The 27370-nt window shown below is 40.5% G+C and overlaps 1 protein-coding gene across 1 annotated transcript in view; it reads left to right on the top strand.

The window, feature by feature from the left end:
• Window positions 1-27370, top strand: part of LOC117829577 (calcium-activated potassium channel subunit alpha-1-like) — a 127061-nt gene that overhangs the window by 95244 nt on the left and 4447 nt on the right. Inside the window, exons 19-29 of the mRNA XM_034707145.1 lie at window positions 4946-4978; window positions 9397-9493; window positions 16952-17075; window positions 17453-17677; window positions 18962-19154; window positions 20085-20198; window positions 20428-20520; window positions 21473-21603; window positions 22340-22534; window positions 23673-23791; window positions 23908-24129. Of these exons, the coding sequence (XP_034563036.1) occupies window positions 4946-4978; window positions 9397-9493; window positions 16952-17075; window positions 17453-17677; window positions 18962-19154; window positions 20085-20198; window positions 20428-20520; window positions 21473-21603; window positions 22340-22534; window positions 23673-23791; window positions 23908-24129 (1546 nt within the window). The remainder of the gene's footprint in view (window positions 1-4945; window positions 4979-9396; window positions 9494-16951; window positions 17076-17452; window positions 17678-18961; window positions 19155-20084; window positions 20199-20427; window positions 20521-21472; window positions 21604-22339; window positions 22535-23672; window positions 23792-23907; window positions 24130-27370) is intronic.

The following is a 27370-nucleotide window of genomic DNA, read 5'->3' as shown; positions in this document are numbered from 1 at the left end:
ATCTCATTTTTGTCAAAAAATGACTTAGGCTGTATTGTAATAGGGTGATGACATGTGAGTTCAGGGTACGCTACTGAGGTCTTAAAAATACAGACAGGGCAGAATGGCGGTCTGCAAAGAGCAAAGCGTGGCTAGCTGAAGGTGGAAGAAGAAAGGTTAGCTTGGGGATGGAAACAAACTTTGATACTAAATTCTGCTTCCAATACAAGCCTGCTTCATACAAAGGCCTGGTACCCTCCACAGTAAAAGTGAAAACAAAGAAAGGTCCGGTTTATATTTGAGGATTTACATTAAATGAGAAATCAATCTTTGAAGCAGTCTTAATGTGCATTTTGTCTGTTTGCCTCTGTGGGTGTTGACTCCATCTCTTTTTTGCATACAAGCTGTCTGTGCTGTTACAGCTCATTGTTAACTTTGTGATGTTACCAGGCATTCAGAGAGACTGTTAACACCACAGGTACCCACTTGGAACGTGTGTTTACAGACTTAAAACTCATCACTTGTCCCTTTGTTGCTCTGTTTAACACCATGTTTCTTGTTTACACCATTGCAGCTAACAGCTAATCTTAACATTTGATGTATTCTCTTCCTGCTGCTCGGGAACTTGACACTCTTTCCTTAAAAAAAAATCACTTTTATAGTGATATATTGTGAGTAACATGGATTTATTTACCCTCCACAAGCACAGCCTTCTACCTCTGAGTGAGGCAACATGTTTGAATGTAATATAAATGTTGCATGTACACTGGATGATGCTGCCTGGATTCTCTCAGTTGTCATGTGCACGTTGCTTTACAATCCAGGAAAAGAAGGAACAAAAAAAAGATTGATAATCTTTTAAATTATTTAGTTATTTCATTACATTGCAGTTTGATAAAAAAAAAAAAGGCCCAGACAGAATGTGATTCATATTTGAGCATGCAACAGTTTGTCATATATTTCTTCTTTTATTTTGAACATGCATCCAAACATTAAAGATTGCAGCATCCCAAAAGTATTATTGACAGATCTCCATGCCTGTGGGAGTCAGTAGTACTTCAAATCACCACCAGGTGTCCCCACAGTACTTTAAAAAAACACAACATCTCTGCAAGAGTAGCAAAACTTGAAGTCCATCATAAGGAGAGATAATGAACATTTCTTCTTTGACAGTTAAATAAAGCAACGATAGGTTGACATGTACACAAAAATGCTACCATAGGACTGCACAGTTTCACCCGCAAAGTTCAGAACAGATTGCAAAGTTTTCATATGGTTTGTTACTTCAGAATTATGCATGTCAAAGCTTTTATTTCCTGTTATTTGGAGATCAATTAACTATTTATTGAGACCTAATTAACCTTCACTTTTAACCTTTTATTGTAGACACTTCTACCGTTTTGCCTTAGTGTTGCAAACCCCAGTTAGATTTAGAAACCTTGTGCAAATATGTCTTTTGTTAATTGAACACAATTGCTTGGATCAGTCTGATAATTAAGTGGACATCAGTTTGTACAGTCATGTTGAGGTAAAGGTTAGTAAGGATGAAGTCAAAAGGAAGCATTTATTTTTTCTGCTGCAGATAAAGCTCATAACCCACCCTCTCGCTCCAACTTCAACCCCACTCATATCCCATTTCTACCCCCAAACCATTCAACCTAAGGACCTCTTGATATTTCCCCCACTAGTCCAAGGGATGACCCAAACTGTATTAACCACAAAAAAAGTGGGGGAAAAAAATCCAAATCTGACATTTTACGCGCTGTCACGACAAAGCTAATCTTGTGCATCCCAGCAGCAGCTTTCCTCTGTGCTCCTCCTGTCTTGCCTCTGTCCACTCTTCCTCCAGAGCGACCCTCGGCATTAACCTCCTCTTCCTCTCCTCTCGTCTCAACCCGCCACTGTAGCCAAGACGGCCACCTACAAGAAAATGACACTGGCATGTTGTTTTGATTGCGGCCACTCAGAGCGCGACTGCTCTTGCATGCCAGTTAGTGTGCGTTGTAACACGGACTCCCCTCGACGCCACATCCCACTCTCTGCTGTCTCTGTTAATGATTGCTCTGCCACTTTACGTGCCTGTAAGTTGTCGCCATGACATGTGCTCTTCAGTGTCTGTAACATGCACCGTGTTAGTCGTGCAGAGTGTCGTTAGTGTGTGATGTCTAGCTCTAGCAGCTTTGTCGTTCCTGTCACGGACATAGATGTTGCTTTGTTTGTGTTGGGGCTGATCTTTAAAGCATGCAAGAGTCGTATTTCGCTGGTGTTTTGTCAGAGACTGTGAATTCAAATTGACCTGCAGTTTAAACAGTAAACAATGCTACATTTTTTGCATGATTCAAACGCTGATTCTTCCATAAAAAAGGCGCTTCCCCCTCTGGTGACCTTAAGAATCCAACAAAAATAAAAACATTGCCATGCAAATACAAATACAAATCTCCTGATGCACACTCAAACTTAGGAATCTTAGCGGAGAATCTGCAAATATTTCTGGAAAATAATTCTTGAAATACTGTAGAAATTAACAACCCCAATAAAGATGACACTGGAGAGTGTAAAATAACATTAACTTTCAAATATGTAACAACTGTACCCTCCAGAAATGGAATATTTTCATTTGTGTAACGACAGTGACAATTAATAAAAACAGCTTTTTGAGCTCCTGAAGGGATTTTTTCCTGAGGGTACCAGTGCATATTTTTGTGAATGTACTGATTTATTGAATTAAAATCAAAATCTGGAGCAACCACTGGGGGTGAAATCTCCAAAACATGTGAAATACAAAACAAGTGGCCTTATTTTTGCTTCCAGAGAGTCTCTTGGTTAAAGAGAGGATTTTCTTTAGCTTCAACATGTTGACTGAAAACAGTGGACAAGATGTTGATCAAACTGGACCTCAAAAGGAATAAAAACAATAGAATCAAACTGGACTGTGTTAGATTTTAAAGACTCAACTTCAGCTGAATAGAGATGAGTATAAATTCTTAATCTGAGTGATTCCCCTTTAAAGCCAGAGGGCATGTTAAATTACTCTGATGTATTGCAAGAGGCATGAAGAATGTGTCTGAGTTTGCAGAGCCTTGATACAATTTGCTGCAAAACATTGTACACTGTCACACAGCTTTAGTGAATGTTTCTTGATCAAAGACCATTCTGTGTGTAGTTGAACATCTCCGGGCATTTCCACCCCTTCAATATGTCTTCCAGGCGTGTGTGCTGTGAGCATCGCCCGGCTAGCTCGGCTCGAGCAGAGCTCCGGAGCTGCTGTCGACACGGTGCGGGAGACGCACAGAGCGAGGCCTTATACGGCCTGACATGGAAATTATGTTTGCATTTTCATTTTTGGAGTGCTACCGGTTGTCATGAAACTCAGCCTGACAGTTCCTAACCACCAGGCAGCCGAGTGCCCCCCCCCTGCCCACCCTTTCTCCCCTCCCTTCTCGTTGTGGGACAGATGCTAGCCTGTTAGTCCTGTGACTCTGCTTGCGCCCTACGATTGCAGGCGACAGATGCCAGGACCAGCAAGGTCCCTGTTTGAACATTGCTGTCACTGTCCTGCCTTAAGCTCAATGCATGACCTTTATTATAAGCAAGGGGTTGAAATAAGGTACTAATGAGCATGTCTGGGACTCACCGCTCCCAAAAAAAGTGACTCACTGAAAAGTTCCATGAATACGAGCAGGTTGTGTCAGGCAGTGCAGAGGAGCCGGAACAGCTTCTGGGAAAGAGGAACACAAATATGATGCTTTAGACATTAGAGCATATGAGGTATGATTACACATTGTAAGTCTAGTTAAATGCAGACTTCCTGAGTAATGCAGTTCTACTTAGTATACTTAATGATTTTACAGTTAAAAAACACAGAGCTAAATCTGGTTACATCTTTATACCTTCAGATTTAGCTGCATTTTAATGACTCTTTATCAGTGTTTGTGTTTACACTGAGTTATAGCCATTTGATGCTGAAAAACAACAGTCATATGTATCACTATAGAGGTGTGAAAAAATATATATTGTGGTACTTTGACCTCCGATATAATATCTATATTTCAACTCTTAATATCAATTTTTTTGTAAAAATAAAAAAATCATATTTTAGCCGAGTTGGAACTAGAATACAACTTCAGTATTTCAAAAACAATAAAGTGGAAAAGTTGTTTTCAATCAAATAGTTTTGACTTAATTGTCCTTTCAATTTTGAGTAATATTGTGTGATTTACTGTACATATACACCATCTCTATTTTTTTCCTAGTTAACTGTGTAGAATATCGCAATATATCACAATATATCGTGATACTATCGCATCGTGACCCAAGTATCGTATTGGGAAGTTCTTGCCAATACTCACTCCTGTATCACTAATAGACCTTGTTAAATAAAATGATTATTGACAAGCTAGTCCATAAAATATAGTTGATTTTTTTTCTCCCAATCCATTTATTTTTCAGAAAAGATGTACATGTTTCCAAAAGTTCCAGCATCTCAAATTCTAAAAATGTCCTTCTCTTTTCTGTCCATGACAACAACAATTTAATAATTTGCTTTCTGGTATTTTGAAACAGATCGAAATGAGACTTCGGCTTGAGCTTAACATCTTCTGCATTTTACAGATTTTTTTAATTGTGAAGGAAGACCAAAACCCTCATACCGGTAACATCACACTGTATTCAGGTTAAAAAAAGGTGAAAATTGTAACCAAAGATGGCTCAGGTAACCATCATATTCAGCAGGAGACCACCCTTAAACCCTGACTAATTCACAACTTACAGATCACAAAATCATGTTCCTAACTGTTTTATTTCTCATTGTCTTTTTTTGTTATCTTTTAAGGCAGCTCTCTTTTTTTTCAAGTGCCTTTAAGAGAAGCCTCTTAGCCTTCAGTCGCTAGATGTCATTTATTATTTGCTTCTTTCATTACTACCTGTTCTTCTCTGTAACCTGTCATCTGTCTCTGCATTTTCTCAGCTAAAAATAGCTATAATGGATATATCAAATCAAGTAAGTTTTGATTTCCATTCTCTCTCTCTCTCTCTCTCTCTCTCTCTCTCTCTCTCTCGCTCTCTCTCTCTCTCTCTCTCTCTCTCTCTCTCTCTCTCTCTTGTCATTTGTTTTCTAACCCCTCCTCTCATGCACTGCACTGTCTCTCACCATTGCTCTGTCCAGTCTATCATCACCCATTGTATATATATATTTTACAAACAAAGCACAAGGACAATGTTTCTGTTTCTGGTTTGTGTTGGGTGTATCAGTTACAGCAGATGGTGCTACTGCTTCACTGTGAGAGGGGATGATTTAATCCAGCTGAAAATGCAAAAAGAAGAAGAAATCTAATAACGAAAAAGACACATGCAAGATTTTTCAATCAAAATCCAGACAGAAGACATGGAAATAGAATTAAGAAAATGTTCTGCCTTTAGATGAGTGTGTACCATGTGGGACGTCCACTTTGACAGGGTCTGTGATAGGCAGCAAATCTGCCACAATGCCTTGTCCTGCAGAAGTGCTGCGCATGTTTGACATGGGGCAGATGAATAGTGGAGGTCTGGAGCAGGGAGGATAATCTTCTAGACAGCTGACTGTTGAAATAATCATCTCTATTCTCCACTTTTAGCTCCGAGCCATTTCTTTAGAGTAAGGGGAACACTTTCCCTCTGCTTCTTTTCGTTTATTTTATCTTGATATCTTTACCGGCTTTACCTCCATTACAGTATAGCACCAGTGGAACTGTAAGCTTTCGTGTTTTTAAGTAGTCAGGTGACTCCTCCCTCCCCTATAAGGCAAGGAGTGTGTGCAGCAGCTAGTGGTTCTTAATTCACATTGTCACCTCCTTGTTCTTATGGCATAACAATCGCTGGAACACCTGAAAGCATACTTATTAATTCATGTTTATTATAAATATCAAAGCGAATGTCAAACCCAACATTTCATTGGTGGCTATGACCAAGTGGTTAAGTGGTGTTTAATAGAAATGAGCTTTTTTAATTATTCAGCTATTAGCATTCTTGTGCCAGAAAGAATTACCCCCGAAAAGCAGTGATTGTTCTTAAATTATGATAAAAGTCACAAGATGTTTTATTAACATATACACTGCAGGTCTTACTCAAGTCAGATTACATCAGGTCCTATCCTGTGCTTAATATGTAGACTTTAAGGATTAGTTCACCCAAATCACAAAGCAAGCATTTTACTGCCCCTAGTGGTATCTAGACATGCCAGCTGGTTCACTTTAGTGCACCTGTGTTTTGAAATATCTGTCTCTTAGATTTCTGCGTCTTAACAAGCTAAGTGAACTGAATTGTGTTTGCAGTGCTCAGGGCATCAAAAATGCAGGTTAAGCAAGAATTAACAGCAGCATCTCTTGACTTAGTTATGCAGGATAATCTACAGAGCATGTATGGTAAAAAATGGTTCCACTGAAAAGTGTTGAGAGTATGGCTTGAATATAACCACTTGATCTGAGCAGCATAACTAGCACAGGCATGTCCATGTTAACCTACAAAAAGGACTAAAGGCTGGTGGTCTTTACCTAAAGACTCTGTGATCCCGTGTAGCCGGGTTAAACATATTGTGCTCAATTTTAACTGTTTTCAAATTGTTTTCTTAAGTTTAGGCTACTTGGTTAGTCAGACTTTTAACTTCCCTTTGAACAAATAGGAAATGACTTGCTATGGAACATGCCCACTGATAACCCTACATGGATGAGATGTGTTGCTATTGTTCTTGTGTAGCCTGGATTAGATCAGTGAATCTAAGCCTTATGACAAGCTTAGCTAACATTAAGCTAACATCAGCTCAGTTCACAGCTTGCCTGTCGTCCTTTTTCTGAGTGTCTAAGAAACATTCTTTTAGTTTATTTTGAGATAATGTTACAGGTCTTAACAAGCCTAACTTTAGAATATAGAACATTTTTTCTGGCTTAGCTAGCATAACACTCTCCGCTAGCTAGGCTAACATTACACTCTCTGCTAGCTCGGCAATAATTACACTATCTACTAGACCAGGAGTTCCCAAAGTGTGGGTCAGGACCCTCTGGGGGGTAGCAAGACACAAATGGGGGGTCATGAGACTATTGTTTTAAAGTTATCTAAAAATAGTACATTTTACCCATTATAGTAAAAAATATCAACAAAAACAGGAGCTAACCTTGGCATAAAACCTTGAAAATAGAAAATGTAATTAGTTTTCTGCTTTTCTTTGTTGTAAGATGACTCCTAAGTTTAGGGTTAGTGAACAGTTAATTATCAAAAGCATCAGTAGCAGCAGGTTCATTCATAACGGTAAAGGAAACACAAATGCTCATGCAGGTAGGCTAAATTTCTCCAGACCAGCTAAATGAAGCCACATTAAATCACTTTGAGGGACAGTGGGGGTTGCGAGTCTTTGGCATCTATATTTTGGGGGTCGTGGGCTGAAAAGTTTGTGAACCCCTGTGCTAGACTGCTAAATTGGTTAATGTTACACTCTGCTAGTAGCTACATTATCCTCTCTGATCTGAAACATTGCTACCAAAGAGCAGGCATATATTGCTGATTTGGCTAATATTTTTAGAAGAAAAAGGTGATTATTTTGTAATTTAACTGGCATACTAGCTGATACCCCATACTGCGTTTTAGGCAGTATTAAGAATTAGTATCAGTACAAATGTAGAGACAGATAGAGCTTTTTTCAATCAAGGCGATCAAGAAAGCTGGTTACCATGAGGGTTAAGGTGTGACGTGTGTTTTCTTTAAGAGTGAAACAGAAGGGAAAAATATCATTGACTTCATTTAACAGATCTTGATTTTGACGTCTCTTCACTTAGCAGTGAACGACGGTCCCGTTATCCAGTCAGCCAAACTGAACTCAACCCAGCTAAAGTCAGCTAAACTGAACCACAACTCGGCCACACACACAGTTGCTCCCGTGTCTGTACCGCTGGTAAACAACCGCAAGGGAAGCCTCCTGCTCCCCGCTGAGCCCGCCACTCTGAGACTTAGCCTCATAGGCTCTGGGGACCCGCGCCAGGTGGGGCGGCGGCTACGGCTACCAGGGGTAGCAGAAGAGGCCAGCCGGCTCCAACGGGCACGTAGCCTCCCGGTGAAATACAGATACCACCCCAGTCACTCCAATAACACCAAACTCAGCCACAGGCACTGTAAGGGTCACCCACCCCCAACCCCCCTCCCCCTTGGTGTGTTTGGCAGGCCTGTACTCAACAACAGCACAACCAGAGCATGTGCTTGCCAGGCTGGAGTGGTTGCATGTGTAGCATTCCTTACTAATGACCCAGTGTGTGCAGCTGTCAGCTGTGAAACATTAAATATTGAACAGGCAGAACAAGATGTGAAGGGCCAGTGTGCTGGAGCATCCCCTCTCTACTGGAAGCCCCCTGAACCCTCAACATTTTCCATTACGATGTCACTCTTAGACAAGCTAGCTGCATTGAAATCCTGTTTTCATCTGCAGAGTAGCATGATCCTTTAGACTTTAAGAGACCTTTCTTTATAATGAATTGTTTTCCTGATTAAAGATCGTGTCAACAGCCTGAACCATTGTTTAAGATAATTTCAAGCATATTTCCTATGGCTATACCTGCCAATAACAAAGGCTGTTAAAATGGGATTAGCATTGTCTTTATTGTACCAGTGACTGCCACAGAATACCCTTCTTTTCTTCAACTAAGATATTAGCTTGAGAAAATATTAGCCAGATTACTCAGGTGTAAAACTTGTTACTTTGTCCTTGTGAAGAGCTTTGTGTAGTTTGTGAAGTGATAGAGACAATGTCCAAGGGGCATCTTAGCTGTACATAAATCACTCTGGCACAAGGACCTGGATGATTTTATGAGTCTAAGGAGTCAGTCCTGAGATGAAGAATAACCAGCAATCCTGACTGGTCTGTGTATTGGCACACAAACAGCCTTATTTACAATGTTGGGTGCCAAATGTTTATAGGTTATTACCTTAATGAAATGAGAAAGTGAAGGATAAGCCTGGCTAACCAACAAGGCATTAAGAAATGAGAGTATCAGTATACTCTTAGATGTGTTCCAAGTACTAAATTACAACCATGTTGGCATGTGGATTTCAAAACTTCTCTGGATTAAAGTGTGATGAATTAAAAATCAATCATGGGTTAGACTTGATCATTTGGCATGATGGTTGATGATGGCATCATTGCATGTTTGCATCCTCATCACAATACTTGCAAATGTTGTGCCAATGTATCCTGTTGTCACATAGTTTGTGTCCTGTCCACTTCACTTTGTTCACTCCACCTCTTTTTTCATTCTGTTTCTCTTTAACTCTGTTTTCTCTTTGAATTCACTGACCCCAAATTGTGCTGTGTGTGTGTACCTGTGCTGTGACTGTTTTTGTTTCTTGTTTTGATGTGTCTTCTTGTAATTCGCTCCCTCATAATGTTGCTTTTTGTTGCAGTTGAAGAGGACCAACAGTTGGCATTATCGCCTAAAAAAAACAAACAGCGCAATGGAGGCATGAGAAATTCTCCTAACTCGTCACCCAAGATAATGAGGTAGGACATTTCTGCTTCATTTATTTTTTTGGAATGTTCAAAACTTGTCCAGAACAATGACGTACCCAATTTAATTCAAACTGTAAAATGTACAGCTGGGAACAATGTCAAATTCTTCGACTACTGATTTTACAGCAACCATCAGCTGAATTTGTGGCCACTTGAGGGCAGCACAACAAACTGTAACCATAGACTGTATAAAATATGGACGTAGTATCCGTGACATCACCCATCTGTTCCTGAGCGCTGTTTTGAAACCAATCGACGGCGGCAGCCATATTGGAAATGTGGAACTCAACCAGGCAAAGTGTGACGTAAAGAGGCAGAGTTTGAGCCTCCTAGCCAACAGCTTTGTGTTCCCACCCGGGATTCAAGTCAGTCATGTCCTTATTTGGGCAAAAACTCGTAATCTTAATATCTTCTGAACTGTCGCGTTAGAAAAAAATTAACCCCCGTACAGTGTGTGCTGATAGAGAGATTAGCTACGTAGAGCCAAGCCGTTTTTTTAACCAGGCTGTAAACATGTTTATTAATGCTGCAAAGATCGTCTTTTTTGAATTGGTGTCTATGTGGTTTCCGGTGTTTCTGCAGCCAGCCTCAAGCAGATTCTCAATGAACTGCAGTTTATCTGAGTTTATGCAGTTTAACACTTCCGCATGGGCTTCACAGTTTGAGACCGGAGGTTACTGCTTGGCTGTAAACACAGCACTGACATATAACTGTCTCAAATAGCATGTTTGTACCAAAGTTTAAACATAAACTTACAAACAGTAATATGTATGCACCATACATAGAGAAATCTTAGCACATATTTTGAGTGCTGTTTTAGTTGCGTCAACAAATGAAGGTAAATTCTTATTCTCGTTTATGCTCTGTTTTTGGTTTCCACCACTTCCTAATGTAGCTGCTATATAACACCTCTTTCTGCTGCTGTTTGCTGCCGAGGCAGATGCATCCATTTGGTTTATCAGATTATTTTGTGCTATTTTATGGCTGTCTTTATGGTCTGTGGATAAAAGCAAAGACATTAGCAGGCTGTAACACCAGAACAATGAGCTCAAAGATGCTACAATGCTGCCCTGGTTATATAAAAAACAAAAACCTTAGTTTGATACTCCTAAGAATCAAACTTAAGCCACTTTATAAAGTCCATTTTGGCTGAGCTCAATTGTATACAAAAGAAAAAAACATCCCAGTTTTTAATGTAAACATGTCCAATTTGCAGAAGAGCTCTATGCCATGACAAGGCTTCATGTGACACCCACAGACTCCAGCTCTTAAACAGGCCTGGCACTAATGACAGCACCAGGCTGTCAGAGAGGCTCTAAAGGAAAGATAGCCCAAGGCTATTCATCTATTGTGGGAACTCTCTGAGCTCTTCCCAGCACGTAAGGCCACAGATGATATGTATCATCACAATGAGAGGTGAATTCAAATGCTACCTTGCTTTTATCTTGTCCCATGGAATTAAATCGGTGCTTATTGATTTTGACTGGAGATAACACTGCTATTCAACAAGAGGCCATTACGGGGGATGGTAATAGTAATAGTCATTGTCATTGAGTGCAATGTTTTAAGGATGCAGGGCAACAGGGAAGTCCTGCAGCCCAAAGTATGGACTGTGGAATTGCACAGATGGAATTAGATTAACACTGACAGATGACTTCATGTTCTCATCGCTAATATAGATGCTGTTCATTCAACATTTAGAGCTTATATTTGGAAATGTCTGCCAAAAACACATTATAGATTAGTGGCTTGGAATAAGTAAATCAGTAATACATCAAAAAGGAGTGTTCAGAAACATATTTAGTATTTTCCACTGATGTTTGGCCTCTGTTTTTTCAGTTGGGCGTTTGCCCTTGTTTGATTGTATGATTAGGTTCAAAGTGGTGTCAAAGTTGAAACGCTCCAGGTGCTTTTCAGACTCCCGGGTAACAAAACCAGGCTTTTCCAAAGCTGTAGCCATCAGCTAAATATCAGCCCACAACACCAATCCATTTACTTGTCATGCTAATATACTGCACTATACAGGTGGATGTGTTATTTCGTCTGCTGCCTACACAGTGGGGAGGGATTCGCTGAGGTAGCCTAAGGGATACTTCACTGCAACAAGCGGAGAAGAAAACATCTTGGTGTATTCTATATCAAATGTGTTTTTACAGGACCTGCAGCCTCAAGGCCTGTGTAAATAAGTAATGATCAACAGATTGGCTGTGAGTTTTGAAGAGCAAGCTTTTGTCAGTTTGCATGATGGGGAGGATTTTCAAAGACTTTTCCTGTCCTCACGGCTCGCTCAGTGTTAAGAGTAAGCCAGTGCAGTGATGCTGAAATAGAAAATTTACATAATGTGCATGTTTAGTTTCTACTTTATGTCTCCCTCCACTGTCATTACACTCCTCAAGAAGACACCTGGCTTTATGTGTTGCGGCCATGACGTGTGAAGTCTAGTCTGATGTGTCATCTTACCACTAAAGCAGTGAATTATGCTGCAGATCACTTTGAATGTTTAGAAGTGCGCTTTCAGAAGTGACACTCACAGACACTGGAGCGCGGTGTAATGAAACGAACCGCGCAACAAGAAGAAAGCAATCAGCTGTGGAGGCAGAACTGTCTCCTGTTTCCACATGTATCAACAAACTACCACATCCTGTCTGGAACTTAGCAAAGACAACCTCACAGAAATTAACACCATTTCCACAGGCTCCTTGATGGGTCATAAGACACATCTAATTGTGGGATGTCACAACGCGTTGTGTCACATCGGACCGCGCCGTGACACACACGTCATGTCTGCTACTGCACTGCTGAGGCAATTGGCAGTGCAGGATAGTGACAGGCCGTCATGGCTGACAGTGAGCGATAGCTATCCTGGCAGAGCTCTGCCTCACCAGTCATCTCCACAAGGACAAACTGAAGTGACAGCGGCTCCACTGAGTGAGTGCTGAAACATTCGACTTCTGATGAAATATTTAGCCGAGGTGTAAAACCACTAAATGCTTTCACTCTTATTAGAACTTGCATTCCAGACTCAAACAGAAACAGATGACATAAAGCAGAAAAAGTTATGGAGATGACTGTCATACTGCTGAATTTACAGATTTAGAAATGTTATTTATCAAGACGACTGTTCCAATGTTTAAAATGGGCGGGTTGGCTGCTGTACTCTATTTGGTATAATTCACAATTGAATATTTAGAGTTTCTGACTGCCTGAAAGTCTTAAATGAAAAGTGATGTCAAGACAATGGCTAAATCTCTTTGACATTTATTGTATTTTACGACTGTATGACATTTTTTCAACCATCAATCATCAGGTAAATGTCTTCGTTATAATAAGCAACAAATCCACATTTTTAAAAGCAATTTTTTGGTAAGTCAAAACAATATATATCTATTAATATTGCCAGAAAGACACAAGGTAATGCACAATTTTTCCTTTCCTAAAAAAACACTGTTAGCATGTAGGAGTTTCAAGAGGTATTTTCACAACCCAATCCCATTTAATACACAATTTTTTTTATAAGATAAACTAATTTCTGGGTCAAACAGTCAAAAAATGACCAATGATTTCAGTAAATTTGAGCTGTGTTCTGACGTTGAGATACAGTTTTCCTCCATTTTAATAAAATCAACCCAGACAGTATAAGTTTTGTATCCTAGCAGTAATATTCTCATACTTTCACCCACAAATTTATCATGCACACAGTCTATACCTTCGGATTAGAATTACTTTGACAGATGAGATTCTGAGAAGAAGAAAGTGGCAGAAAAGCCGTTTTCCTTCCCCAACCACTTCCATTCTTGAAAGGACATCCAGGTCTTGCCTAGGGGTACATAAGCCCAAGGCGGGCTTTTTTGGCTTCAGTCTCTTTGAGCCCGAGGGATGAGAGTTTCCTGCTGACACTTTCATGCATACTTAACATGTTACTTAAAGTAGCATTCTTTTAAAGTACTCAGACGGATTAAAGACGTACCCATCTTACGGGGGGATGACTTGAAGTATTTAAAAGGTTTTTGGACGGAGACAGGGCTTCTGTCTGAGTTTCAGACGTTAACGTCGTCAACTCTGATCTCAGTCTGACAAAGGCCATTTAGGGCAAAGAGAAATTTGGTTTCTGCAGCACACGGCCTCCACAGATAAAGCACAGTTTCAACTTTTACTGGTTGGCTTGTTGTGGTTTCTCTTTGAACATTTGTATGCTAACTTTGTGTGGTGGTTCCTCCAAAAGCCCAGATAAATGAAGGTGAAGGTGAAATTGAAACCTTCATTTGAGGAAAAACAAACAAATGTTTACTTTCGAAGAAATGTATTGAGGCCGTGTGAACAAAACGACATTGCCCAAAAATCTAGACTAAAGATTTATAATAGTGATACATTTTGTGTTTTTTGCTGCTGTGAGGAACTTATGGTTTGTGTTGATGTTGGCGCCCCCTGTGGACAAAGATGTACATCTCATCCCTTTACTGATTTTGCCCTGTACATATCAAGGCAGTATCTTTTGACAAAACATCATATTCCGCTTTCATTCAACAGTCAAACATATCACCCACCGTTAATATCAGCCTGCTTTTGATCATCTGGTCTGAAACTTACTACAGTAAACTGTTGAAGTCCTCCAATATTACAATCATAGACTGTATTAAATATGGACGTAGTAACCGTGACGTCACCCATCTGTTCCTGAGCGCTGTTTTGAAGCCAATTGACGGTGGCAGCCATATTGGAAATGCGGAACTCAACCAGGCAGAGTGTGACGTAAAGAGGCGGGGTTTGAGCCTCCTAGCCAACAGCTATGTGTTCCCGTCTGGGAGTCAAGTCAGTCATGTCCTTATTTGGGAAAAAATCCCCCCCCCCGTACAGTGTGTGCCGATAGAGTAATTAGCTATGTAGGGCCAAGCCATTTTTTGAACCAGGCTGTAAACATGTTTATTAATGCTGCAAAGATCGTCTTTTTTGAATTGGTGTCTATGTGGTTTCCAGTGTTTCTGCAGCCAGCCTCAAGTAGATTCTCGATGAACTGCAGTTCATAACACTTCCGCATGGGCTTCATAGTCTCAGACCGGAGGTTGCCACTTGATTACAATATGATTTTCAACAATGGTGTTGCTGATGGTATTGTTTGCTTTTGTACGTCGTAAAGAAGCATCACAATTCAGTTAAAAACTTATTACTCTTGCTTTAAATGTATCAAGCCTTCTAGTTATGAAGAGATGCACTGCATGTTTGTTTTAACACACCAATATTAATCATCTGTCAGATATCTAGAATCAGTGAAGCCTGTTTGCCTTTCTTGTGTTATGTATGTAATAGGCAACAACACATAAGCAGCAATAGTTAAAATACAATACAGAAGGATGGAAAACGCCTCAAATAATTCTGAAATATATCAGGGGATCCCAAACTTTTCAGCCTGCAACCCCCAAAATAGCGGAAGTGGAGAGACCATCTACCCCTTCTGGATCTCGAGGTGGTTAAACGTTCCTCACTGCTGGGACAATACACTAATAGGCAAATGCAAAAACTGACAAATTATAATAGAAATCAGGCCTAAGATACTTAGTTTAGCTGTTAAGTAGAAAATTAGACTACTCCGTGCACATAATGCTGTGTTAACAGTTGTTTATCTGGTTAAGTCACCTCAGTGGTCAAACTTTTCGGTCTTTTCTCTTGTGGAAACAAAGAAAAGAAAAGAAAAGAAAGAAAGAAAGAAAGAAAGAAAGAAAGAAAGAAAGAAAGAAAGAAAGAAAGAAAGAAACATACTTTATTAATCCCCAGGGGGGGAATTAAATTTTTCCTCTTGTTATTTTTGGTCATGCTACACATACAGTTTGGTGTATATACATTCAATTTTATACACAAAAATGCAGTTATCATTAAACCTTTATTTAACCAGATAAAACCCATTGAGATCAGGATCTCTTTCACAAGGGTGACCTGGCCAAGAGGTCAGCAGCACATGTCATAAAATACAGTTACACGAAAATGACAGTACAAGTTAAAACATGCAGTGGACATGCACTTAGGGAGAGATGTCAGAGTGAGGATGCTGCCATCATTGCACCCGAGCACTAGGGGGTATGGTGAGTTGCTCAAGGGTACCTCGGCAGTGCCCAGGCAAGTGAACAAGCACCTCTCCGGCCACCAGACCACTTGCCAAACTTCATCCATACTGGGACTCGAACCGTTGACCCTCCAGTTGCCAAGCCAAGCCCCTATGGACTGAAAATATCCCATTTTAAAGGTTTTTGGGGGGTTTTGGAAGGCATTTTGCGACCTCCTATCATTGTTTCGTGACCTGCCGCTTTGGCAACCACTGAAATAGATCAACTGTAGTGCTTTATGTAAACAGGGCATAGCTTTTTAGCTTGGGGAGGAGGAAAGTTATGTCAAGCTCAAATATGTTTTATGGGATGGCTCAAGAAAGTAGTCTAATATTGTATTAGAGTAAAAAGAATACTCTCAATTCTTTAGGTAAATGTGCGTCCATTTGATTAGTATTGGACTACTTCAGTAAAGAGCATGTGATGTTTGGTATGAACCTTTTCTGTTAGAAGGAAGGAATAAGAAATTAATTTTTTATGTCATTTTTACTGCATCCATGTTTGTTTTTTAACACTTTTTTTTTATTTGTGTGAGGTTGCATTTTAATTTGGTACACTTGAAGAACTCTGTTGAAAGCTCGGTTCATTCTGACCAGAACAAGCACATTACAACCGCAGGTACTCATGTCAGGACAACACTTCAGTGGTCAGTGTTGCGGAGAATTAGACTCACCTCTGCGCTCTGTGAAATTAGTTTATGTAGCTGTGTTTAAACATTAATACCCTTCACTTTGAAAAGCAAAATATGATCGGGCAAATTGCTGAAATATTTAAAGTCTGGCCTGTTAAAGCTTTTACCACGCAGCACACAACGTCAAAAGCTGTACGCGGTAAGGGGGCGTAATTGCATCTCCGTGCTCATGCCAGTCAACGCAGTGTGTTGCTGCCATCTTCTTCCGCCTGGCTGCTGATGCTGATGTCACTCCGCCTGATGACATGGCAGTTTTATTGGCGTTTCTGCAGATGGTTCCTGACAGGAATGAGCACAAATGGAAAAAAGGAGGAAAGCAACTTTGAGTGTAACTGATTGGTTTGGAGATTCCTAAATACGCTGGTCTATGACTGAATATATTTTTGATCAGTAAAAGTCAAAATTGTACTCTTCTTTAAATCTTTTAACCTCTTAAACCTTTATTTACTCACTTTAAGTTACGCAACTTCATTTTGAAAAGTCTGTCAAAGAATCTGGTCTTACTCATTTAATTTATGTCTTTCTGTGATCCTATTAAAGACAGGTTTATCATGTATTAATTTTCCCTATTAATTGAATGCTGGGAAGTAGTTCCCTAACTCCACATTCACAGCGTCTGATGGTAGTCTTTTATGTCCCCCTCTCGTCTCTTTGTTTGATTAGACACGACCCGCTCCTCGTCCCAGGCAGCGAGCAGATTGAAAGCATGGATGAGAACGTCAAGAAATACGACTCCACGGGGATGTTTCACTGGTGCCCGTCCAAAGACATCGAGAAGGTCATTCTGGTGGGTTCTGCTCTTTTACTCAGCACACGTCATTTGTCCCTGACACTCTTCTCCCCTGGTGACAGATGTGTCGTGTCACAAAGCACCATCAGAGGCTGACAGGGCACTTAAACACTCTGTAATGAGGTGTTTGACATGTCATTTGCTATATGGGGGCCCTGTACATAGAGCATTTCTTGTACTAATACATATGCCATTTTTCAAATCACTTTCATAGTCTATTGCAGTCATGAACTGCGTGATATATTTCACTGAGTGAACAGGCAATGAAGACAGAGAGCACTAACAATTTCAAGTAAAGGCAGTCCATTATGCCACATTAATGTCATAAGCATATTTTTCTATCCCTGCTTTGTCTTCCTTCCCTTCCCTCCCAGACTCGGAGTGAGGCCGCCATGACAGTTCTGAGTGGTCACGTGGTTGTGTGCATTTTCGGAGATGTGAAATCGGCGTTGATCGGCCTCCGGAACTTCATCATGCCTCTAAGAGCGAGCAACTTCCACTACCATGAGCTGAAGCACATCGTGTTTGTTGGCTCCCTCGAGTATCTGAAGCGGGAATGGGAGACCCTTCACAACTTTCCAAAGGTCTCCATTTTACCTGTGAGTACAACAAAATGATCCGTTTCAAAAATGTTTGGAAAAAAAACACCAAAGTAAAAAATACTATTAGGGAGAACGGGGTTGGTTGTCAGACTTTTTACTGTTTTGATGATCATCATCAAAACATCTTTCAATAGTCATTCCTACATCAAATTGAAGCTTAAGGTGTTTGCTTGAAATGTGTATCCCTCTCATTTTCCAACTCATTGTAACAAAGAGGTAATTAACTATCAAAGACACTCTGACACATTGTGACAACCAACCCCATCACGGGGATGGTTGTCACACACTATGGGATGGTTGTCACACACTATGGGTTGGTTGTCACAATGGTATTTCAATGGGAATTGTTTTTAAAAAAGGCAAGAAGGCAGAACTAAATTTGAAAGTTGAATTGCACTGACAAGTGATAGGCCTACATAACTTAATGCATTTTAACATAAAATGAGCAAGGAACATGAACAGGAAACACATCTTTAGTCCAGCCTATATAACAACATAAAGAACAAAACAAATAGGCCTAACAATAATGGCCTACTCAACTAGGCTACATGCAGTCACTGTCTGAGTTACAGTGATGGCAAATGTAGGGTCAGCGCACTCCAACTAATTTCACCATGCATGATTTTGCCAACATAGGGGTTGGTTGTTACATGTGACAACCAACCCCAACTGGAATTGTTTGCTGGCATCAAGGCTAAAAACCATCTTACAACTAGTTAGCTAGCTAATGAAAATCTAAACTATAGCTTTCCCCTCACACTTTGTAAGGGTAACACTTGTTTTGTTATAAACCCATAGTTTAAACACCTAGAAGAAAAATACTGAGGAGCTGAATATTTAAAATTTAACATGAAACACACAAAAAGTCCTCTCACCTCAAGTTCAGCTGTCTTACTCCAGAGAAGACTATGTAGGTGAGCTCTGATCCTAATTCTGGAAATGTCTATACCCCAATTTGAGAGACAATGCCCTCTGGTGGCGAGATATAACGAGTGTGCCAACCAACCCGTGTGACAACCAACCCCATTCTCCCCTATTGTAAATGTCAGGCTTTTAAACACAAAAACACCTAACCAATAAAGTAAACCAGGCAGCATCGTATTTGAAAAGGGGATTTAATTGTCAAAGTGTAGTTTAAAAGTACTTTGTGAGATATAATGTTGAATAAAGTTCATGATTCAAGATGTCTGCACTTTTTAAAAAGCTGAAAGTCACATGTGTATTTACATCCTGCATCAGAAAGGTGAGGCAACAAATTCTCTCCTTCACTCCCTCTCAAAGGGCACACCGTTGAGCCGGGCAGATCTGAGGGCTGTCAACATCAACCTCTGCGACATGTGTGTCATCCTGTCAGCCAATCAGAACAATATTGACGACGCATCACTGCAGGACAAAGAATGCATCTTGGCGTCACTCAACATCAAATCCATGCTGTTTGACGACAGCATCGGGGTCTTGCAGGCTAATTCCCAAGGTAAGGAGCGCCCTATCATAGTTCACTGCACCGCCTGGAAGGGACAGGGTGCTGGCACACAGAATATCCCTCACTAGGTGCTGCCTGGCTGACCTAGTGTCACTGCGTTTGACACTAAACCCTACTGACTATTCCTCAGGTTACTGTAACAACTGGTTTCTTCACATACCTAATTGGTTGCAACAAGCGCAGGGCTGGCACAAGTCTTACCTGGCGTATAGAATTTTTATCCCAGTATAAGGGACTATTTGTCAAAGATATATATACAGTGTATAATTTATGAGTATGCATGTCATGGCTTTCAAACAGCCACTGAAGCACTCAGTTGGCTTGATACGGCCTGCGATAATGGTCATTCTTTGGCATTAAGAGAAATGCTTTTAGAAACCTCTTGACCCACTGAGAGGAGGAGGGGGGGTCCTGCCAATTTCATTATTTCTCTAATACATGTATGACCTCGCATTTGCCTGAGTCAGCAGCAAGTGATGGATGTCAAAACACGGTCTATGTATAATACATACGGCATCACTGATTTAATGTGCTTACTTGTCAGTCTGAGGAAAGCAAGAAAACGTCAAGTCAATTTGAATTCAATCTTGCGTCACTTATTTTCTATTTCATTGCTCCGTACTGTACATGCTTGTTGTTGGGTTTTTTTTGCTTGTGTGTGTAAAAGGTTTCCGTCTCCATGCACACACACAAGTCTAAGTGAAACAAAATGAGCTATATGTCGCATCTATTATATATACACTAATATTAGACCTTGTCAGAGGAAACGGTAACATCGCACTCAGCAACTTTGTGCTTTAGCAGCAGGAATGGATGAAATCGCCCTTGGTGCATTAGTTCTGCTGATACGCCTGTTTGTTGCCTCTGAAGAAGTATTGAATATTGCATTAACAGATGTGTGTTTTCTGTGCATCCACTAAGGCTTCACACCACCAGGCATGGATAGATCCTCTCCTGAAAGCAGCCCAGTCCACGGATTAGTAAGGCAAACTTCTGTCACCACTGGAGCAAATATTCCCATCATAACAGAACTGGGTATGCTTACCGCTGTATAAATGTGTCATATGATTGATATGCTAGCTCTACAGAAGCATGTTTTTCTGTTAAGTAGTTGTTAACAGATCAGAAAACATAATTTCTGCAATTAGAGGTTGTCAACACTTGATTAACTATACTAAAAGTGGAGTTTTTGTGTGTGTGTGTTTTTTTTTGTCTCTTGTTGACATGCTCCAGTAACTGTTTCTCCCCCTCAACACTTGTCTAGCACCATTAGCAAAGCCAGGCAAAAAACTGCCTGTGATTTCATTCAGTCAGGATAAAAGCAGTGGGACCAGCATACAAATGATAACAGAGCTTGGTAAGAAGTGCCTCTGTCCTGCACTGCAGTGTTGTAACTGCTGCTGCCTCCATATCAGCTTTTTCTTTTGATTTCTCTCGCTGCACAAGAGGCTCAGTCCATTCCCATGGCATCACTTTGAGCACATTTTACCCCTGGTTCTGGTTTGAAATTGCCTGTCTTGTTTTGGCCCCCTTATCTCAAAGCAAAAAAAATTTCCCCCTTCTTTTATTTTTCCAAGAATTACAAGGCCTTTGATCCCTCAGAAGTCCTCGTGGCTGTTTTCGTTGCATTTTCTGTCGGATCACATTCTCTGACCCGCGCCCCTCTTTTCATCTCAGCCTCGTCGATATGACTGACGTTTATTTCTGTCCTCACAGAAGTAGAAGTTCTCCCACTAAATTTTACATCATTACTTTCTTCCAGCTACTGCATGTGTTGTTGTGTGCTCAGAGACATCTTCAAAGAAGGTTCTGGGGCAATGAGATACTTTCATTTGTTTTGACATGCAAGTGCAAGTAATTGCAAGTTCTGTCTTGGATTCACAAGACAAACAATAGCATATTGGTTTTACTGATATTGACTGCGGGAGGACTCTGAATCAAAGCCTGAAGCTTTGACAATATGCATGGTGTCATGAGAGTGCATGAATCGCTTGGATATGGAATGTGGCAGAGGCAAGTTTGCACAAAAATATCAGACACAATTCTGCTCTAAAGAAAGTACAATCTGTCTAAAATTTCTAAAGAAGAAATTGTGGAACTGTACAGATTTCTGATACACTCCATATCCACAGCACTGTACTTTTGTGCCCTCCTCTTTACGTGAATCAAGCATTTGCCTGATGTTTGCTTATGCACACAATCCATGCTTTGTAAATCACAAACAATTCCACGTGATCTGGTTTGTGGTGCTGAATTTAAACACACTAACTGTGAAACATGTAACGCAATCTGCTTGTTTCTATCCACAGTGAATGACTCAAATGTTCAATTCCTGGACCAAGATGATGATGACGACCCAGACACCGAGTTATACCTCACTCAGCCTTTCGCCTGTGGGACCGCCTTTGCAGTCAGCGTTCTGGATTCTTTAATGAGTGCTGTAAGTCAGAATCAATTAGGCGTACTGACAATGTTAGTTAGAGAGAGAGGATATCACAAAAGTCTTGTGTTTTTAGTATGAAAACAGATGTGAGAATCCCCCCTCCTGAATATAAAGCACTCTCTGCTCACGGTGAAACAATATACAACAAGACTGGAACTTGTACCGGGTGTGATGGCTTCACTTGTCTGCCTTTCAGTTTGACTGAGGTTAGAACAAAGCTGCCTTCAAGTGCGCTCCGGTCTAGACAGAGGTAATGCTACCTAATGGACAGCCCTCATCCATCATTTTAGTCAATAGTGCTGTCAGCAGCCGAGGGAGATGTCACTGTGCCGTACAAGCAGGGGGAGACAAGAGACTGCAGTGTGAGGAAAAAAGGGCAGACATTTACTTTTCTATGGAAATTAACGCTGCAGCAGCAGCTTGGAGTAAGAAAAGGTAACTTGATTGAAAAATAAGGCTGAATGTGCAGTATTTTTCTAACAATGTTGACTCTCTTAAACTGTGAAACATACCTGAACAGCAGGCAATGTGTTCATAGAGTTCCTATTTTTCTGTCAAATGCGAGTGAGAGTAACCTGCAGTAATTGGCCCCTCTCTTGTCTTTTCAGTAATGTGAAGCAACAGCAGGGTTAGAAGGCATTTTTTGGCCTGGCTTGCACTTTGAGAAGGTTCAGTTGTGACTTTTTTGGGGTTTGCTTACGGATTTATCCCCTTCCTTCTTTCATCCCTTCAGACATACTTCAATGATAATATCCTCACCTTGATCCGGACGCTGGTAACAGGCGGGGCGACGCCAGAGCTGGAGGGGCTGCTGGCAGAGGAGAATGCGTTACGGGGCGGCTACAGCACGCCACAGACCCTGGCGAACAGGGACAGGTGTCGCGTGGCACAGCTGGCCTTGTACGACGGGCCCTTCGCCGACCTCGGGGTAAGTGACTGATCTTGTCACCGATGGGGGGAGCACATCTTTGTCTGCTTGTGTTGTGCGGGCTGAGTTAAGTGGAAGGATTCAGTCCAACAGGGACAGCTGTGATTCAGAGTCAAGATAAGTAACAAGAGTCATGCATCGAGAAAGAGCTGAACTCTGTGACACTGAAATCATACAATCCAGTCACCCCGAAATAACTCTATTGGCACTTAAAAAAACATTGTTTTAAAATATTGTATTGCCTTTTGGTTGTATTTCAAAACAATTGAAAAATGTTTTTAAATTAACTGATTCTATTTGAAATATTTGTATTTATTATTTTTTTAGATAATATATTTTATTTAGTCACTGTCTATAAATGTATTGGGTAGTATGAGGAAAAATAGAACATTTAAAAGGAATGTATAGTTCATGTATTCAAATTGTGGTTTGTTGTGCCACAAATTTAAAGCTCCTGTAAGGAACTTTAGTTAGTACTGATTTTGGCACCCCGTTGTGGGGGTCATTCTTCATAGGGAAAGTGATGCTGCTTAACTCTTAAGGCTGATTTATACTTCTGCTTCGAATCGACGGCGTAGCCTACACCAGGGGTCCGCGTAGCTCCCGTACCTACACAGAGGCCTACGCAAGTGGCTGACGTGCACCTCCTCCAAAATGTAACTACCAGTAGAATCGACCTGCACCGCAAGCTCTGTGATTGGTCTGCTCAGCGGCATTGTGTTTCCCGCATTTACAGCACTTCCGCACATCGGCCGTGTATTTCATCTCCTCCTCTCTATTCGTCATGTAATCATGTATGTATGATAAACAGCAACATGTATCAGCTGTAAATTAACATAACACGCTCTGAATCGCTGTGGAAAAGTAAACAGAGATCGTAGTGGGGCCGGAAGCAGGCGACGACTATCAGAGAGACCGCACTGCCCTCAAGTGTTTCGGCGGAGAATAGCTGCGTGACAATTACACATCACCGCACAAGTATGTGGTGCTCATGTCCGTGTCAGCCCCAGCTGCGTAGGGGAGATGCACAAGTATAAATCAGCCTTTAGCTGGTCTTGTCGCATCCTCTGATAAAAAATCTCTTCCTACTTTCTTTTAGAATATATCACTCACTGGACACCATTTTTCTGTCTTGCAGGATGGTGGCTGTTACGGTGACCTGTTTTGTAAAGCCCTGAAAACATACAACATGCTGTGCTTCGGCATCTATCGGTTACGAGATGCACATTTAAGTAGTCAAAACCAGTGCACCAAACGGTAAGTATGGGACTGTTCTTGCATAGAGATGCAGAGAATTTACAAAAAAGCTGTTAAAAGTCAGTTCTACCTTTACTTCAAGTACTGACCCCTATTATGTTACTTTTTTCCTCTAGGTATGTCATAACTAATCCACCCTACGCGTTTGAGCTGGTGCCCTCCGACCTGATATTCTGCCTGATGCAGTTTGACCACAACGCTGGCCAGTCTCGAACCAGCCTCTCCCATTCTTCACATTCGTCCCATTCCTCCAGCAAAAAGAGCTCCTCCGTCCACTCTATCCCAACCTCCAACCGCACCAACCGCACCAAAAGCAGGGACTCACGAGACAAACAAAAGTATGTGCCCCTCTAAAAGCTCTCTGACTGTCTTTGTCCATGAACAGTGCCTGCCAACACTTGCTGTCCTGTGTGTCCGGAAAGACTGTAAAATGCCTGGTCGTCCATGTCCGTATGTTTGTCTGAATGTGTATGTTTGTGTTAACTGTATGTCTTAGTTTGCATTCAACAACCCTTTACAGCTGAACACAGTGTGTTTTGCCCTCTGAGAGGGGCCCACCCTGCACAGGACAAGTGATAAACCAAAAAGGGCTTCTGTCTTTCCTGTGGACCACCTTGCCTCGCTTTGAGCTTTAACAATATTATCTTCAATTCTTTATTATTCCTTGTATTTTTAAGCAAAGAAATGCAGTACAACTTCTTGGGTTGTAATTATTCATATCACTGTTGTGCATTTTTTGTAGACATTTTGTTTAGACATTTTCCTACTTAACCCTCCTGTTATGTTTGTTTCTCTGGAACAGCAATAATGTTCCTGAGTCAATTTGACCCGAAGCATATTCAATTATCTAAAAGTGTCAGAACCCCCAGAAAATCCCAATAAACATTTTTTTTTAATCTCATTTTTAACTCTATTACTAACCATTTCAATCAAGATAGCATTGGTGCATTGGTGTTCTTTAATTCTCAAAGATCATGGTTCAATGAGGATAACTCACACGTTTTTCATGAAAATTCATGTTTGAACTTTTTAATGTATATTGGAAAGCCCTAAATATAAATACAATAGTTTTACATGACATAGATTTTTGTTTATTTTATTTTACATTTTGAATTTTTTTCTTTTTATGAAGTGATGTTGATAAATTAACATGAGACACCTCTTTTGTCACATGCTGCCTGTTTTTTTATGCTGTATTTAGCTACTTTGGAAGGCACATATTGCCTAAAATGGACTTTAAAAAGGGTCAATTTGACCCGTAACATAACAGGAGGGTTAAGTTTCAGTATCAACAAAAGAACAGTCTTAATCCCCAGCTAAAATGCCTCTGCAATCAAAAGCAAGATATCTTGGCTTTGTTACAAATAAGTTTTGTTGGCATCATTATTGGCCTTGTTTTGATAGACATCTATTCAATGTATTTAAAGGATAACTTGAGGAATTCAGGCCCGGTAATTCAGTTTTTCCATCATTTTAAATGCCATTACTGCACACAATTGAACGTAGATGAGTACTCTTCCAGTTTAAGATCATGCCAACGAAAGACTTATTTTGTTTTAAAGCGATATCGGCCAGTTATACAACAAAATGTGCCCCCTCAGAGTAGAAACTGGCAGACCTTTAGTCTTACCCTATGCTTTCTTGTGTTAATCATTCTGATCTCTCTGATTAAGGCTGCCAGGTCTCTCCATCTTGTAGCATTCCAAGTTTTGCTGAGTTAAAACTTGTGCAGGGCTTTTTTGTTTTAATTAAAGCTAAACCCTTTTGTACTTGAATTGCACTTTAAAGACTTGTCTTAAAAAGTTCCTATCTTGTCATGTCTATAAACAATTAGCATCATGTCCTCTTAATGCCTTCTGATTTCCTTTGAGATTCAGTTGTTTTACTGAAATGTAATTTGCCACCCTGGAGTGTTAATCAAGCCAGGATATATACAGGAAGATGTTACAGTTATCAATAAAGTTGCACAGCCATCCATGTCAAATTTCAATGTTATTCTATTTAGACTTTTTTCTTACTTAGTTGACTTGCTTTATTTTCGTACTTTGTCAGCACCATATTATCAAATACTTGAAATTGTGCAGATTTTTACATCTTGCACCAACAGAACTAGTGTTGATGGTAATGGTTGAAACAAAGAGAACAGTATCATCAGCAAAAAGGAAGATTCTAGTCCAGCAACCATCAAACCAGCCACCTTTCCAGAGCAGAAAATGCTTGTGTAGCACAGATATACAGAAACAGCTCCCTAACTCCCCAACTAACGCTCCAGAGCCTCATAGTCATTTACACAACATGGAAATACTCGTGAAATTTCTCCAAAGTCTACATAATACCTGGAGAGCTACAAGATCCCCCTCCCTATCCGTGCAAGAGTAAAGAGCTAGTCCAGTTGTTCAATGAGCAGGGACAAACCTCCCATTGATCTTGACCTTTCAGCCAGCAGTGTCATATCCTTGTATTTGCTATTCCCAGATGATCGTCACTTGGCATCAGATCTGTCTAGCAGTCCTGAACTCAACTTCACAGCCATCGTTACCAGGTGGTCACCAGCTGACAACTTTGTTCCTCTTTCCCTTGATCATCCATGACAAATAGCAGCTGACTGAATCATACCACCTTAAAGTCATCACCACTCCTTGGTGCGTGCTGTTCTGAAACAATGTACAAGTCTAAAACCCAAATATGTGAATACTTTGTTGTAGACAGTTTGACTTGCATGGCAGTCCAATCACAAAGCAGTTCAAGAATGTTTTCTGGCAGATGGACCCTCCCAATAACAGGCATCCAGATTTTCTACCTGAGAAGTCCTCCCAGCATCAAATATCTTCAGTTAGGAACATAGAATTGGTCTCACCAGTGACACCATAGTGAGACATTTCTGACAACTTTTTGCTGTGCAAATGCAAAAAGAGTAGTCCGAGCATATGTGATTTTTCAGAGTCCAGTTATAAATAGACAAACTGTTTGAGCAAAACTCTGATACAAAAAGGGCACTTTTGCACTGAGCCACTCCAGAATAGGGTACAATCCATCCTCCTGCCAAGGCGTTCCATAGTTCCAAAGACAGAGCGTCTTTTTAAGAAGTTTGTATTTTCATATAAATTCAATCAATCACTTGGGACCTGGCAATTTGGCAAATCTTCACAGTTTTCCCTCAAATCTAGCCCTGTACTACACTGTTTTTGTAAATCCATTATAATAAATACAATTCCCAATATCCTCTTGAGATTATTTAAACTAATAGCCATCCAGTTAGCCACTTCCCTGACGCCTTGTGTCACTTAGAATGACCAATCAGATGCCAACTTTCCACCAACAGGAGGCTCTGTTACAAAATTCAGTGGCGCTGATCTTAAAGAATGTTTGTAAAGTGAGATAGTAATCCCCCTCTCTTTTATAACTTGTTTCATACTAGCAGGGCATCCCAACTAACAAACAGATTAGCATAACTCTAATAAATAGTGTGAAGATTATCTTAGTACCATTACATTTTTAAGCATGCTGACATGAAAATTGATTAGAAGCATAGGCGTTTCTAGCCCATTTTTGGGGGTGCTGAAGCACCTCTAAATATAA

The sequence above is a fragment of the Notolabrus celidotus genome, chromosome 18, assembly GCF_009762535.1.
Source record: "Notolabrus celidotus isolate fNotCel1 chromosome 18, fNotCel1.pri, whole genome shotgun sequence".
Taxonomy (NCBI): domain Eukaryota; kingdom Metazoa; phylum Chordata; class Actinopteri; order Labriformes; family Labridae; genus Notolabrus; species Notolabrus celidotus.
Note: the sequence above shows the minus strand (reverse complement) of the source record. Positions and strands in the feature narration are given on the sequence as shown.